The 18049-nt window shown below is 34.2% G+C and overlaps 1 protein-coding gene across 2 annotated transcripts in view; it reads left to right on the top strand.

The window, feature by feature from the left end:
* The window catches only part of COL25A1 (collagen type XXV alpha 1 chain), a 404747-nt gene that overhangs the window by 325914 nt on the left and 60784 nt on the right, over nt 1–18049 (top strand). For both annotated transcript variants that reach the window (XM_006918911.1, XM_015594880.1), the window contains exons 13-17: nt 4366–4419; nt 6353–6379; nt 8740–8784; nt 14674–14706; nt 15119–15154. In XM_006918911.1, coding sequence (XP_006918973.1) covers nt 4366–4419; nt 6353–6379; nt 8740–8784; nt 14674–14706; nt 15119–15154 — 195 coding nt within the window. The remainder of the gene's footprint in view (nt 1–4365; nt 4420–6352; nt 6380–8739; nt 8785–14673; nt 14707–15118; nt 15155–18049) is intronic.

The following is an 18049-nucleotide window of genomic DNA, read 5'->3' as shown; positions in this document are numbered from 1 at the left end:
ACAGTTATATCTGAAGTCCCTGTTGAGTGCCTCACTGCTTTCAAAGAATCCTCCTCTACCAAGTGTTGTTTATCCAATTGCTGCCAAAGCCTGTGAGGCCCTGAAGGCTCATAAAGGGACAGCTGCTCTCCACCATGACTGCCTGCAAAAGAAGAATGACTAAAGGCCAGGCCTGTTCGCCACTCAAGCCATTGAGATCCTTCAGCGTGCTGTCACTGTCAGGAAGAAAGGCCCTGTACACCAGTGTTTTAGAGAGATCTCAGTGACCAATATTGCCCGTTTTTAAGTTGCATATATGAGCCAACACCACCAACTCCAGAGGTAGGAGAGCAACCTTAAGACTAATGTCATGTTATGCTCAACACCATACTTCATCCGCTGCTGGTCCATGTTCCTTGTAGTTATTTTCCTCTTCTGTTTGGACGAGCTCTTTAAGAAAATGTAGTACAGAAAGAAAACAAATCTGATTTTGACAAGTGAATGTAGAATTATAATATGCTAAAAATTTTCAGCTACGACTGATTTTAAATTCCCATTGTCAGAATGGAAAACAATTGTGATTAAGTGATGGTGAGCAATATTACTACTAAATGACCTATTCTTCTTTAGCACTCAATTTTATAAGAAAACTGCTTTCCTTTCTATCTTGAAGTATTCTTTCAAATTGCCCCTGAATACCTAAAATAATTGTAAAAGCCTCTAGCAATGTTTTAAACAGTGTTTGGTTTTTAAAAGAAAAAAGAAAGGAAGGAAGATAGAGAAGAAAGCTGCGAGCCATTCTTCTTAAAAGTCAGTTCAACTTATTTTTAGCTTGGATATGCAAATCATCAGTTGGGAGTAATACACTGGGAATAGCCTTAGAATTTAAGGTATAGTGGAAAGATCCCATCAATCTATCTGTAGTTAAGATGTTAGCTACTGTTTTTCTTTATTACCGTCTTTGAAATGTTCCTCAGAGTAGTGAATGTGAACTGCATTCAGATATAGATGGATGGATTACCCAACAAAAAAGACTAGCTCTCCACACACCAAATCTAATTCCCCTTTTATTTGTCTATACTTTTCAGATATTTTCTTTATACGTACATTTTTACTACATTATGTAATGCAATATCATTGTAACTTTATTTGAAGAGGCCTCATAATTATATTTTGTCCTTATATACCAGAAAAGATGAATATACTATATGACATGTGATTAATTCTTCATTAAGACTTGCCTTCGATTTCTATTTATTATACCTTTTACTTTGTGAAGTACAAGAAAACTTTGCTCAAAGAAAAAGTTCTATGACTTCAATTAGATGTCCTCAAGTTATTTTTCTATATATCTTTTTTCTCACTCAAAAATAAGCTCTTTTGCCACAGGCATCTGTCATGTCTATTATCTTCATAATGAAATACTCAGTCCAGAGTAGAACATATAGTAAATTTTTACTCAATTCAGTTTTGTTGAATGGATTAATGTCTTCTAGTATTCTATAGCTTGGCCTTGGTACCCAGAGTTGTATAGCATTTTTTTTTTAACTTTTCTTTCTCACAACCTGGAAAACTAAGTTTGGATAATAACAGAATGTTCCATAACCTCCCAATCTAAGTTTGAATATCATTTTCTTCACATAATTTATTAGAAAGGTAAAATGCTATAAATCACTTTCCCTTCTTTCTATCCTCCTTTGATTCATTCAAGAAACAGCTTATTCACTTTTTGCTTTAAAATTTTGTGAGATATCTATTTAAATTATAAGCACATGAAAAATATTTACCCTTACAAGTGATAAATGTAAAACTGAATAACTCTCATTTGTGCTTTTTTAAATAGACACAAAAATAGTTAAGATTGTGATATCTAGTACTGATGAAATTGTGAAAAAGTAACACAGAGTACATGCCTATGTATCAGATAAAACTCAAAACTCTTTTGGAAAGCAATTAAGAAATATTTATAGAGGTGTTTGTTTTAGTTTATCCTTAATAGCAAAAAATGGAAACAACCTATGTATTCAACAATTTAGAACAGATTAAACAAATAATCAAATTTGACCTTGACAGATGATAAACTACTCATAAGACAATCATGAATACTGTGTGAAAACAAATGTGTTGTATAAAATAATAAACTGGATGTCAGAGTGTGTAATTAGCTTACAATTGCTTGAAAATATGTAAATATAAATAAAAAGGTAGAAAGAAACAGGACAAAATGAAAAAAAATTAATATAAGGTGACGGAATTATGGGCGCAATTTTTTGTTTCCTTTAAAAGATTATTTAAACAATATATAAAATCAAAGATTATTTAAGCAATATATAAAATCAAAGGAAAAAGAGATCAAGTTTTAGTCCTTCAGTGTTCATATATCAAGGAAGACGTTATGCAGATACCTAAGCGTCGTTTCTCTTCCTTACTTCAAAATCTCAGCATGTATTTTGTCCAGTTCCAGGGACTTAACCATTTTTTTTTATTAATATTATTCTGGCTACCATGGTTATTCTTTGAAAGTCTAAACAAAGTTTGTATTGTTTCTTGGCAGCATCTCTTATTTCCATTAAACCATGAGTTATGACATTAGTGCATCCTGTTGGAGAGTCTTTGAAGAAAGCAATCTTGATAGCTCTTTTTCTGGTTGCACAGTAAAATGATAGTCCTCTTTTGGAGTGTATTCTATTTCCAAGTTCTTACCCTTTGTGATGTACAAAAGACCTATCAAAATTTTCCTATAATGGTTATCGTTATTCCAAGGCTACATTTTTGCCATTTTGCCAATGAAAGTACAAGGGTTACAATTATAGTGTAACTTTATATATGAAGCAGAATTTCTTCCAGGAAGTTAAGACTTTCACAATTATAATAATCCAGTATAATAGTAAAACATTTTTTGCTTTTCCAGAAATACGCTGTAAGCTTTACATTCATTAGTTTATCTGGTAGATAGAGGTAAATAAATCATCTTTATATGTAATGTTCAATCCAGGTTTCTATATATTCTAAAAGGTCATTTATAAATGAGGACTATAAACCAAATGATAATGAGGATAGAAATACTCATCAGATACTCTCTCCCAATTTCTGGATGTATTCATTCATTCATTCAGCAGTGCATTACATTGTTAAGATCACAACCTCTTAAACCCAATCATGAGAGTTCAAATCTTGGCTAGAGTTACATAAATCTAAAAAATTACTTAACCTTTCTGTGCCTTAATTTTTTCATCTGTTAAGTAGAGATAAAGATAGTACTCACCTCATAGAAATTTGTGAGAATTAAGTGTGTTAATAAATGTAAAGTTCCTGGCACTTAAAAATGTTCCTATTAATATTAATATACAGGTTTTTATATATGTACATTAATATTTAATAATATGCTGAGAATATAAATATAAAAATGGCATAATCCCTGCCCTTTAGGTGACTTAGAAAACATACTTAAAAATCAGCTAAGTTTGCTGTGAATCTGAAATTAATTTAGTAATAAAATGTTTAAAAAAACAAAAAAGCACAACTTAACTACCCTCAGTGGAAGAAAAAAGTTGTCCATTAGTTGGAGCACACAGTAAAAGTTTTGGGGAATGTTTTGAAATGAAAATGAAATTCTAATTGATATAAGTTCAAGCTACATGGAAGCACTGAGAGTTAGAGTATTTTTCCTTTGTCTCAGGGCCTTTCAAGGTACTTCTCTTTGGAAAACAGTGGCTGATTCAGAGTCTAGACTGGTATACATCATCATCTTTCTGAAATGGGACACTTTCTAACCTACTAACCATCACCTTTTTCCCAAATGCCTATCACTCAAGTCTGAGTGTTTTACTCTAGTTATTTTTACAGTGAAACTGGAAAGAGAAAACATAGCCAGTTTTACTTTTTATTTTCATGGCAAATGTGTCTAAATGAATTAAGTAGGTGTTCAAAGATGTGTGTGTTCTTCAAGATTTAGATTTGGAAATGCTCATTTGATTAAGTCTAATAAATATAATGATTTAGTCTATTTTTTCCTGAGCTGATGAATCACTTGAAAGTTCTTCATCAGGAGAGCCTTATTTTTTCAGATGACTTTTACTCATTTGACAGATATTTACTTGATGCCTACGATGTCCTCAGTACCATCCTAGATATTCATTTCATCTTGGTCAGCTGCTGCAACTTTCTTAATGAAGAAAAGACTGAACAAAGGAAATCAGCCCTGTTTTATCCTCGGTTCCCAGTACATAGAATTTTGAACCAAATAAGCTAACTTGTATTTACACTAGTAGACACTTATTTTCTGTCTACTTCTAGAGCATTATTGGATGGCCGTATCTTCTAATGATCTACATAATGTACTGATTTTGTCTGTTTTATTTAGTAGTATCTATTTTTTATTTTGAGGGTGAACCTGGGTTGCCTGGAGCAGTAGGACAAAATGGAATACCAGGGCCGAAGGTAAGTACAAATAAAACCAAACAGAATCATTTGAGACATTACTTTTCATGAAATCGTAAGCTATTACAATTTTTTAAAATATCCCACTGGTTTCACTTGGATGGAATTTTTTATCAATATTATAATATGCTATAGCACAGAACTTTGTGGCTGATGAATAAATTATGTTTGTGATTCTTGTTAATATTACAAATGCAAAAAAATATAGGATACGATTGTTAAAAACCTATATTCTGAGATACTTAAATAACGTGAAAATTCACGTTTCAAAAACAATATTATCATTTGCCATTTAATATGAACATATTAAAATGTACACCATGTACATACTGCCTAAAATTTGCATAATTTTTACAACACTTACTAAAGATGATGTTCACAGTGCCACTATGCCTTTTCCTCAAGATTTGGCCACCTTTGGCACTTATACAACATAACCAGTTATTCAGATGAAGAACAGAATAAAGATGTGGCATGTTTAAAATTTAAAAATCAATGTAGTTAGTTACTAAATAGGGGAAAAAAATGTAATGATTTTTTGGGAGGTATTACAAGTTTTCTTTATTTCTTGATGAACAAATGAATCTGTTAAATATAAAAAGATTGGTGACAGTTTAGTTTAAACCAAACAGGCAGACAAATTCCAAATCCTTTGATGAGTGAACATCCCTTGAAGTACAAAACTAATGTCTAATCCTGTCAGCTGTGCTGGTATTTATCCATACCCACAGATGCCTGTCAGCTGATTTTCCAGATCACATTGCTATTGACAGGCGCCTAGGACAGACTTAAAATTTATAGACCTGTCCTGAGTCTTGCTGGAGAGGAAAGAAATATTCCTTCTGGTACTACGGGCTTTGTCCTGTTTTTTCCCCCTCTCTTGTTTCACACTAAAATGCCAAATGATAGGAGTTAATACTTAATGCATGTTCTCAGTGCTATTCTTCTGTTGCCTAGCAACCATCAGGATGGATGTTGAGCACTGAAAGGTGGCCAGAAATTCAGAAAGCCAAAGGGTCAGGCTGACTTCCAGTGAATGAAAAGGCTTGCCTCCAAACTGACTTCTAGAGTGGGTTTTAATGTTAAAAAACACAATAATTACCTTAAGCCATTTTTTAAAAAGTAGTTGATCTCATGGAAACACTCATGCTTTTCATAAAGGAAAAATTATCATAATGTGTATAATTTACTTTAGAACTCTCTCACTCCATCCTTGCTCCTTTCCTTGGGTGAAGTGAAAACGAGATTCTCTTTAGAGGACAATTTTTCATTTCCTAGTCATGATTTTGAGCAATGACATTCTCCTAATCTCACTTTGATTCTGCCCGATTCTAGTGCCTTTCCTGAACGTACCAACGTCTCCTAAAATACACCTGATTTGGGACATGCTGTTTACCAGCAGGTTAAAGTGTTCATGACATTGTGTAGGGTCCAAGTTCAGGACTGTGTTTATGGTCATGTTAGGAGAAGACAGATTGGGGAACTACACTGGGACTCCAGAACCCTGAAATAAGCCATGCACCAGAGGCTGTTTTGAGGACGACTTCAAGGATGTGCTAGCCCACCTTACTGCTTCTGAGTTTGGAAAGAATAAAATGTCCTAGACTAAGAAGCTACCCAGGATGTTAAATTGCCACCACATTGTTCTCCTTAAGGCTCCAAAATGATTTAAGGTTGATAATCTTAAATACTTTTCTTTAGTCCTCTAAAAGCAGAGAATTAAGATTACATTTGATATTGATATCTATACCCAGTTCTCTAGGAAATGCATCTTACTGTTTGTTTTCATACAGCAACTACAAATTGCCAAAAAAGAAAGGGGTCATGCAATTTACCTACCATGTTCAATATCTGATTTTGTTTGGTGTTGCTTAATTAGGTGTTAAATAATTTGTCGTTCAATCTTTGTTTTTTGGATTTTTTTTTTGCCCAGGGAGAACCTGGAGAACAAGGAGAAAAGGTGAGAATGATTCTGCCTGCATTTATCTTCCCCCTTCCTCCCCACCTAAGAGGTACCAAACTGAACTGTCTATAAGTGGACAGATAGATAGATATAGGTATAAATGTAATAACTACTGATTTTTTCCAAACTTAAGTAGTGGAAGGAGAAAATTACATAGTTCTTATGTATGGACAGAAGTTTGTGTATAAAGGTTTAAAGGAATGGAGGGAAAAGATGCAAACTTAAACATTCTATGTCTAGCTTTTAAATGGCTTTGAAAAATCCCTGGGCCTGCAAAATTTCTGTTCTCCCTATTGGCTGATGCCACTCTAGTACTTTTCTAAGCATCCACATCTCTCTACTGCTACTTAGGTCACTAAGTTAAAAGATTACAGATGTTTACCCGCAGCAAAAATATTGTCGCCCCACAAAGAATTCCCATAAGAACCAAAAAGAGAAACAAATGAAGAGAGTGCCATATGTTAAGTTTTTCTTACCTGTCCTTCCTTACTACCTTTGGGTATGTTCTGATTATTTTTAGACTCTCAGTATATACTGTAATGCTAATTTTCCTGGTTCTCATACTATTTACTTTAATAGTGTTTGAGAAATGTGCTGTCTGCATAGGAAACTACCAAGATACTACATAATGCTTTTTGTAAGTGATCAAATCTTTCTGATAAATCAATATTATCCCCTCTGATCTCCAAAGAAGTGTATATAAAGATCCAGTGAACTTCTTGAATATAACTATAATTTTTGGCATTGTAAAACAAACAGAAAAAAAGACATTTATTTAAATGGAAGGAGAGCAAACTAGTGGGGACAAGTCAGTCAGACCCTTCGTTTTATGACCACTCTGAGAGAGTCTTCCTAATAAGAAAGTTTGTTTCTTGTTTTGTTTTTTAATAAAAGGATTTTCAAGCAATTTTTTTAAAGTATGCTACTAGGCTGCTATCAAAGTTCCTTTTTATAACAGATACCAATACATTTACTTGGCATCCAACCGGTTCGTGGTAATTAACTTGAAATTAATAAATTAGTTGTCAGATGACTCTTTTGTGTAGAAATTAAGGAAGGAGAAGGAACAGTGCCAGTACCATTCCAGGGTTCATTGATAAAGCCTCGCAGACTCCCGGGGCTGCTGTGGGGTGTCCACCACCAGAGACAAATGCCCTAGCGAGTTAGCTTGATACCTACGGAAACAGAAAAGAAAATAGAGAGAAATGAATATCTCCCTCCCTTGCCACTCCTCCATCTCCCAAGGAAACTAGTATCAATAGTTTCTTATTTTAAAGAAATTTTTAAATGATATAAAAGTGACCTCTTGTGAAGCTAGACAGTAGGGCATCCCAGCTTATAGAATGTAAGAACAATAATGCATTGTTTTTTCTACCTGCTGTCATTAACAGTTTATGTGTCAGATACTGTCCTAGTTGCCTTACACACAATATATTGTTTATTTCTTATGACCCCATAAAATATTCTTGCCCTTGTTTTACATATGATAAATTTGATGGAAAGAAAATTTCGTTTGCCTAGTAGGTGCTGGAGTTGGGCTCAGTCTCTCTGGCTCCAAATCTATGATGTTTTCACCAAATGTGCTATAAGACTTAAACTGAAGAACTTAGAATTTAAAGAAGCAAGGCATAGGTAGTAAACAAATGACTTTTTTTCCGATGCATTGCTTTGTCAGTAAAAAGGAGATGTCAGTGAGGGACTAGACATAGGAAATTCCAGAAATAACCAAAGAAGCATAAACTCCCTAATTTATTTTACTACGATTAAAAAAAAAAAAAGCAGTTTTCTATTAAAATATAAAACATTCATTTCACAAATCGAAAACATGTAGGCACAGATAAGTCAAATATTCAGGGCACAGGTTTTGAGGGATGGGTCATGTACTTTGAAGCTCTGGAGATTTGAGATGGGCTTAAGACAAGAGCAGGATTTATATGGATAGAAGGGCTCCAGGTGTCAGGAGTGGCATGAGGAAGGACACAGAGGCGGTGAGGCACATGGCATACCGAGGGAATGGTCTGGAGAAAGTCTTTGTTACAGTGGAGCTTTGAGCAGAGGAGAAAGATAGAGTTAAGGAGGCTCTAAGTGCCAGGATAGCTGTTAGAAATCAGAGAAATTGTCGCTTTCTGTTAATATCATGGAATAGTTTGAAACTGTTCAACCTCGTTCATTGTAATAGGTATTTGGACTGGTGATAACAGGCAGCTGCTCGGGTAAAAGTACACTAGCTGTGTAGACCACTTACAACAGATTTTAATGTATAGTGCTTATGAAAGAAAACTTAAAATAATAGAAAATACTCTTTGTGTAACATCGCCAATATATTTTACATGTATTGCTTTTTTCCCCCTTCTTAGGGAGATGCTGGAGAGAGTGGCCCCAAAGGTGACACAGGCGAAAAGGTACAATGTTGTGAAATATAGAATAGTATATATATATATATGAGCAAGAAAGTTTATTCTGTATATACGATAATGGGAGATTTTGAGAGAGGTAAATGAATGATATAGTAGCTTGCTATGACAAGGTCAGAGATAATTCTACAAGTTTAGAAAACATTTAAATATTTAATTTATAAAAGGTGATTATTCCACTATTCCATTTTGAAAATTATTATAGTACAGATTGATAATGGTTAGTCCTAAAAACACACTCATTAAATAAAGAGAAAATTATTTTTCTCGTTCTTATAAATATAAATATGGCATGGTAGTAGAAACGAATTAATTTCATCAGGTAGCAACTGTGTTTGTATTTGAAGAGCAGCCTGAAAGTTAGAGTGAACTCTCAGTTTCTTGTACACTAGGGTTTCCCAACCTCAGCACTATTGACATGTAGGACCAGAGAATTGTCGTGGGCACTGTCAGATGTTTAGCATTACTCCTGGTCTTTACCCACTACGTGCTAGTAGCACCCTTGAGTTGTGACAATCAAACCTATCTCAAGACATTGCCAAATGTCCCCTGAGGGACAAAATTACTCCTAGTTGAGAACCACTGCTATAGATCCATTCTGTTTACCCATAAAATTTAAGTATTATGCTGAAATCAGATATGTCATGAATATGTTTAATATTAATGAGACCGATGATATACATCCATTTCTCTCAAAGTCAAAATTTCAAACCCCAGACATATAAATCTGGATGTTATATTTAACTTTCTTGTTTTTCTTAGAAGCAGAAATTAACAAAATTTCCTTATAAATGGCCAAAAAATAAATAGTTTAGGTTTTATGGGCCATATGGTCTCTGTCACAGCAATTCAACTCTGTCATAGTGTGACAGCACCCATAGACAATACGTACACAAATGAGGGTGGCTGTATCCTATAAAACTGTATTTTGGGGCACTGAGATTTTAATTTTGTATAATTTTCATGTGTTGTGAAAATGTTGTTCTTTTGATATATATTTTTTTAACCATTGAAAGTGTAAAAACCATTCTTAGTTCACGGTCCACACAGATACAAGTGGGTAGCTGATCTGACCCATAGACCATAGTTGCCAACCTCTGCTTAAAGAAGGAAAGTCTTCTAAACTGAGAGCAGTTTCTTCAACTTAAAAAATTTTATGCCAGGTCTGAACTATGCCCATGCGAACTTATGTAGTTAATTTTATGCTTTAGTAGATGTATTTTTAAAGCTTCATTTTTGGAATGTAGGCCAATAATTGTTTCTTTAATCACACATTTTTAAAATTTAATTTTCCAATAGTAAAGCAACTTTTTTCCTTTGAAAAGACCAAGTTCTTCTCTAAGGAATACTGTTCTTATTTTTTATATTAATGCAAATCATTTACCATGCCGAGTCACACATAGTAAACTCTCAATAAACGTTAGCTTTCTTACCACATGGAAATTGAAATCAACTAGATTGGTTGTTTTTCTTTTTTATCAAAAGATTTTATTAGTCAACTGAAATTAAGTACAAGAAATGCTTCAGTTAAACCGGAAATCATATCTATAAACTTTCAATGGGTCTAAACAGGGAATTGTAAATAGGAATCTGTAACATATAATATGTAATCTGACCTGTAGCATTCACCGCCGAGAATGCTGTAATTGGAATATAATTTTTGATGTGTTTTTTTAAACATTTCCTGCTTCTGTCACATAATTTATTTCCAGTATGTTTGAAACACTCTTCTCATGGCCTTTGGTTTTCAGTATGTGAAACTCATTCATCGTTTACCAAGTTCGAGATGTAAAATCAAAAATGTTTCTTTTCTGCCATTGATGTAGTAAATTACGTCATTGACTGATTCACTTTAATAAGATTTTTTTTCCTTTTGATCCAAGTCAGTGCCTTTGGATGGTAAAGCAATCTAAGCCTTTCCAGACTGGTCATCTGGAAACACTATGGAACTGTAAAAACCACTAGGCTGGATTTCTCCGTGGCCAGCAAGTACCATGCACTCTAGGTTTAAGAATGGCCTGCCAGAGACTGATTTCAATCATGTGTAGAGTTACTGTGGAAGGGTTATGTTCTGCTCTTCCAAGTGCTGATTCCACCAACAAATGTAGAAATGGATTTCTTATCTATTTCACCTCCCACTTGAAAGTAGTTGTTTGTGGAGTACACTGAATGGTTTGATCATGCCACTGTTGTAGTCACAATTTTATCTGTTGATTCAGAAGCTCCACCTTGACTTTCTTGGTATTACCTATCTTGATATTACCTTCATTTCCTCTGCTCCCTCATCTCCATTCTTATAAATATACTGCCGTATTAGTGTATGCTTATATAGCATCTTTGAATTGCATCCTCTGAGCCTTTACAGAAGGCACATTTATATTTAGAACCACCAATCAAACTGTTTTCTTTTTTTAAAATCACATGGTGAAGGGCTATCTCAGTGGGCACTCCCACCCCAATCAATGCAGGGCCCTCTCTAACTTAGCACACGTGATTCCCTTAGCGTAGAGCACTCTTGTTCTCTGTCCACCTCCACCTCCGCCTTTTAATTCTATTCTTCAGTCCATTGAAACCTGAATTTATATCATTTCCTTGGGGCAGCCTCTGAATCGGGTAGGTTACCTATGATATGCTTCCATAGCCCTCTGTACTATCTCTTTCATAACCCATATCACAATTTATTGTAATTCTTTGTTTAACTGGGCATCAGCTCACTGGAAAAGAAAATAACAAATAAACAAAAAAACTATATGCTACCAACCGTTCTATTTCTAGCACCAATCTAAGTTCCTAGCATAAACTTGGAAGATAATAAATAGTTATTGAATGAAAAATCTTAATTTTTTTTAACTTTCAACTGTTTTTTTATTTTTACTGAATGGTAGAATTTTTTCCTGTATTGTGCATTTGCTTATCATGTTTTTTGTGTATATATAGTGATACAGAATTTCTCAAACATGAGAAGCTCTTCTTCTCCCATATTTTTTAAATGTAAAGAAAAAGGAAAAAAGTGTCTTCCATGCTTTCAATCAGTAATATTTTTGGATATGCGTACAAGTAAATGATTATCATATGCACAGGACAAAGGTGGAGATTACAGCTGTGTTGTCTCCCAGCTCCTAGCATCCCTGTATCCAGAACATGGCTGGCACAGAATCGGTGCTCAGTAAATATTTAGTGAACAAATTAATGAATGATAGAAATGTGACCGCATTCATTTTATATGCCACATAGACTTTATTAACACATACATATAATTATATACCGAGTTTTGTGTTTAAAAAGAACAACCAAAAACAGAACTCTCTATGCTTGAATGATAAGCAGTAAAGTCGAATTCATTTACCTCAAGTATCTTCTCAAAGTGTTTTCCCCATTTATGACTTACCCTTTGAAACCTTTTATTTCCAAACCAACTGATTTATGAAGCTAAGAGTGTACTTACAACACGGTGGTTTGTTTCTCACTTTAATCCTGTATTCCTTTTCACTGTTAGAGGAATGAGGATTATAAACACTGTTTTATTTCCACTACTTGCAGCATTATCCCTTAAAATGTTTAACTTATGAATGTTCTCTAGCAGTTGCCTTGCCACTTAAAAGTTATAAAAGTTCTTTGAGATTTCACAGTTCTAATTTTTTTAAAAGAGAATTAAAATGTCACTCATAGTTGTCCATCAAATGAAATTACTCCAATTTCTACAAATAAATCAGCCTTTCAGAAGACTGTCTTTTTTTGTTCTGTCCACTTGCCGTGAGAACTAAATCTAGTCTTTTTCTCATTAGTGCATTATCTAGCCACTTTCCATTAAAACACTGGGAAAAAAGTTTTTAAACTACGGTTAATACAAGCAACTTCCTTTTATTTACAAGTTTACTACATACGACCTTTATGTCTTCTTGTCAAAATAAAATAAACCAATCATTATTTTCTGATTACAATAAAAAGAACGTGGCAATAGAATTTAGAAGTCCAAAATTCACTTAGCCTCTTAGTTGCTTCAATTTCCTCATCTATTAAATGGAAACAGTAATATCTACCCTATCTCTCGGGAATTTTTTGAGGTATAAATGAGATGAAAGAAGAGACTTAGCTAAGTCAGAATTGCTTTTATGAATACAAAGGTCTTATTGTGCAGAATATTGGAAACCTGATTCATTGGTGTTGATGGCTTTCAGACTCAATTTAGTGGAATTGGAAATAAGTATTATTATTTAGCCACATTTATTTCACTTCCCATGTGGAACTCAGTTGTATGTTAATGATTGGGGTAAAAACAGTATCATTCTAAAGTGATGATTGGGGTCCTCTTCTTTATGTTTCATCATGTTTTAATTTTTCCTTGGCTAATAGTAATTACAGATGTCAAAGAATCACATATATATCAGATTCCTCAATAAGCTAATTTATTATTTCCTTCTCCTTTCTAAGCTTTTTTTTCTTCCTAAAATTTTTTTTTTCATTTTGATTCTTGACTTCTGACCTGCTTAAAACATTTTTTTTTGAGATTTGTCTATTCACCATACATGTATCGAACGTATACTATGGGGCCAGACACTGAATAAAAATAGACACTGAATCTTATTGTCTAATGGAGGGACAGACAATGAATAAACAAAAAACATAAATATATAATTACAAAGTGAGCTATGCTCCAAAGTATGATGTGTGTGTGAGGGACATGTGTCTAGGTTGGTTGGTGAAGGGTTATTTGAGGCAAAGCCACTTAAGCCAGGACCTTAAGCCACTTAGAGAGAAAGTGCCAGCCGTGAGGAGAGGGGAGAGGAATCAGGGAGGGGAACAAGTACAGAGGCCTGAGGCCTTATCTCTTTCTCTAAAAAAGATTGATGAGCAGTTTCCTAAATCTAGAACAAGGAAATAGACCCCTGGAGCTCTTTGAGCACTTGTACAGTTAAGATAGCTGAGGAAATCCCAATATGTGCCTTTCTCCTTGTGGCTGTTTCTATTTTCTTGGCAGTCTCAAATGACTAAGTTTTCTCCCTTTATTTTCCTTCTAGTATGTTCATGGGAAAGAGGGCTAGAAGGAGCTTGAAAATGGAGGCCCTTTGCTGGCCTCATTTCAGAAATAAGCAGCATTCTCAACTATCCTACATATTCTTTTCCACTAGTCCCTATCTGCTTATTTGTAACACATTTGCTCTCAAAATGTAGTCACCCTCTATGAAATTCAGATGGAATACAGTGCCCTTTAGAAAACCAGATTCTATCTCAAGAATTCCTCTCAGATCTTACATGTGTCCCTGTCACCCACGAGTCATTCATCATCCTGTAACTTTCCGGTGACTGCATTACAATGAAATAAGTGTAAAGCTAAAAAAAACATACCGGTCATAACTGTGACAGTACTTCATGAGGAAGACAAGCTGACCTGCTACGTGGCTTTTTCCAACTCAACATCATTAACTCTTGACTTCATATGCTGAACCCTGACTTTCTGAAGACTGCGAAAGGGTCAGAGAACTCCCACTAAAGGATAGCCAGGGACATTAATAAATTCCAGAAATAGAGAAAACCAAAATTCCAGATCCCAAAATTAAAACTTATTGTTTTAGAATACAATTTTAGCACTATGTCAAGAGGAAGATCCATATTTATATATTTACATTTATTTCAAGGAATGTAGTCCTTATGTATTTTGCATTCAAAATAAACCCATGTTTTTAAAAAATACATTATTTATCTTGGAAAGAGTTGACATCTTAACAGCTGAGGTATCGATACAAAGTCTTATGCAGCCTAGTTGGGCCCATTAGTCATGGGGTTCCCTTGAGTGCCCCTGTCGATAATGGCTGTCTGTGTGCTTGTGTTTCCCATTCCCATAACTTATGGAATAATCTCTCATGGGTTTCATTTTAGGGTGACCCTGGATCATCTGCTGCAGGAATCAAGGTAACTATATAGCCTTGTAAGTGTTTGTACCCCAGGAGTTACAGTTTTGATTTTTATAAGCCTCTGCTTTCTCTTCCCTTTTACCAGTTTTAATGGTTACAACTCTGTTTCTATTCTCCTGCAATAATCATCTTCCACACACAACCAGGAATCTGATAAAGGCGCATATAAGAGGTCTTGCTTTCTCTTTCCTTTCTGATTGGTTTTTATGGAAATGTGGATCTGTATGTGAGGTTTAGTCACAGGAAAAAAAATTTCCTGTGTCTAGTGAGACACAGAGTAACAGAATAAAGTAAATGAAATGCTTGTGATCAAAGAGGCTTGGCTGTCCCTGTGAGAGAGTCTGGAGGCCTAAGCGTTTTGGAAACTTCTTGTAAGACTTGTCCTTTCATCTTTGGCTTTCTTTGGCCAGGGAGAACCTGGAGAATCTGGCCGTCCAGGGCAAAAGGTAATATCTGTATTCTAGTGTGTTCTCTATACTGTCTCCTGTTCACCATTTTATATCTACTATCCACTGTGTAGTATGAAGACACGTATTGCAAAATGATGTAGTTTTTATGCTTTGCATGCCAAGCATCATGGTTTTGTGTTTTAAAAGGGTCGATGCTCTAAAAAAAAAGTGAAAACACACTCTGTACGTGTAAAAAAAATGCTTTACGAACTAAAGTCTGCATATACTGAGCTGTTTGAGACTACTAAAGATCAGTTGGGTTGGAGAGCCAGCAACTTACCTTGCATGTTTAAAGATACTCTGCATGTTTCTTTCTTTCATGAGAAGAAATGAATATTTACTAAGTTGTCGCACTAGAGAATAATGGACAGTTCTTTAAAAATTAAATTCCTTTTCCTTTCATTGCAAATACTTCCCTACTGATAATTTTTATGTGACTAGTATCCACCTGTGCAGTGAATGTTATGTTATACAAAAAGCTTTGTTCATAAAATAAAATTTAGAGACACTTGCCAACTCACTTTAACCAATCTATAGATACATACATTAATTTATATTATCATCTGTGCTTCACTTTAGTGATAAATTAGAGGACATGCAGTGAATATGTTTAGATTCATATGCTAATTTGAGTGTGAGGCAGGAAACAACTGTTAGCAGTTTATCGTCTGAGCATCTGGATATCAATGCCCAATGCAGTCAGATTTGAGATAACAGATGTATTGTAGCTAACAAGTAAAAGTAAACTCCATATTAGGTGAAATCTCTGAAGATCATGACTCTGCCTTTGTCTAGCAGTAGCCGATGTTGTAGGAAAAAAAACATGAAAAGAAACAGAATTTACCTCATTAGTATAAAAGGAAAGAGAGGATAGATTGCCTCATAGTAGTTTGGAACCTTAAAACATAATAAAATAATGTTTCCACATTCTTGAAGTCATTGAGAGAGTCACTACTTTGTTTTAAACACTTAAGACTAAAGTTTTGAGAATATCTTTCACATTCTTTTAACATTTCTCTAATTTAAAATTAGATTTTTTCCTTAAAACTAAGAATCTAAGAGTAATGATTCATCAGACCCAGTTTCAGGTAAAGCTGAGACTTGATGACCTAATTGTAAGTCCCTTAGTCAAATTTAAAGTGCTCTTCAATTCTGTGCTAAAAGAAAGGTCTGCATGACTGTTATGTCTTTTTAAAAACAAACAAAACAAAACACATTTGCTATAATCTCATATAGGTTCCACTGTTTTCAGAGTAGAAGATCCAAATTGATTTTAATTGCTTAATAAAACATTTCCTTATTGTGAATATTTAGAAAAACACCTTAGAGCCATCTCTGGAAGTTTATAGGTTTACATATGGAAACATCGAATTTCTTTTGTATTTCATTAAACACCTGTTTTAAATTATACCAAAAGAAGCTTACGACCAATCTGAATGAACACATGCCCTGAAATGAGCAGCATCGTTTTTATTAATAGGCTAGATTCTACTCTTTGACGCCATCTCACTTTCTCACAATATTTATGACTTCCTTTGTCTAATATCTGGATTTGGCAACACTTAACCCAACACTGATTTAAAAATAGAGTGTTTCCATGCTTGCTCCTTACTTAGATTAGAAGTGAGTACAGAATCAGTTCAAGAGATCTATGGCATTTTTCTCACCATTGCAAAACTGTGTTGTGGGTTCACTGGCACTTAAGTTACTGAGTTAGGGGCAGTCCCAGAAAAGTAGAAGATGTCATGACAGATGAAAAGCCCATTGATTAGCTTTCCACTCTCTGGTAGTTTGCAGTAAAATTTGTTCTTTAGTGTAACGTTCATAATATGGGATGATTTTATTATAGTTTTTTTAAATACAGACAACAATAGAGTGTGTGATTGATACATGAGAGTGTGTATGTACATCTCTGTAAAGTGAGTGAGTAAATTTATGGAATAGGTATTGTGTTTAACCATATAATTCTTTCCTTTCTAACTCTCCACATCTTTTTAACATATATATATATAATTTTCTTAATTTTAAAGGGGTAAAAATACTTGATCCTTCATTGGAAGGTGCTCTCACAGTTGAACTACATCTAGAAGTACAGAGACAGAAGGAAAGAAGAGTTCAGACTTTGACAGTAGATAAGTAAAGAGTGAAAGGGAAAGAAAAGACAAGAATATTGTATCCATGTGAAGTTTACTTGGACAAGTATTCTTCAAATGGAATAACAAAACTATTCTTAATCATGACCCAGATCTGCCCCTGGGCTATGTATGCGCACGAACTCAACTCAGAGAATCTCCTGAGCAAAAGAATAGGCAAGAATGGAAAAATTAACTGAATAACTCTTAATTGGAAGATAATCCTTCATGGTATAAAGATAGAAAGTTTATATAGGAAGAAATGTCTTCCTAAAATTGTTGAGTTGTTCCACAAAGGATAACATTGAATGTTTTACAGTCTTTCATTATGTCAGCTTTTAAGTAAACATAAATTTGGAAAGGTCAAATTTATAAAAATGCAAGACTATGAAATATTAATTCCTGAAACATTTGTTCATTAATAGGTACATTTGTTAACTCTATACATACACGTATGATATAGGGAATAGCTAAATGCTCAAGGTTTCTGTAAAAAATCAATCTACATTATAAAATATTCCATAACGTCTTATACATCTTTCTCATCATTAGAAAACATGAGCGTGTGTATATGTATGCATGTGTATATAAGTCTTCGATTAGTCCTATGATCCTCTTCATTCGGTAGGAGGGAGGGTGTGATGAGAACTGCTGAGAAATAGTGTTACAACCTATACATTTCAAATTATGTTTCCAATAGGATGTCTTGAGTTTTAGGAGGCTTTTCTAAAGCAATATAAAACTATAGATTTATCACCAA

The sequence above is a fragment of the Pteropus alecto genome, unplaced genomic scaffold (assembly GCF_000325575.1).
Source record: "Pteropus alecto unplaced genomic scaffold, ASM32557v1 scaffold5, whole genome shotgun sequence".
Lineage (NCBI taxonomy): Eukaryota > Metazoa > Chordata > Mammalia > Chiroptera > Pteropodidae > Pteropus > Pteropus alecto.
This window is presented reverse-complemented; position numbering and strand designations above follow the sequence as displayed.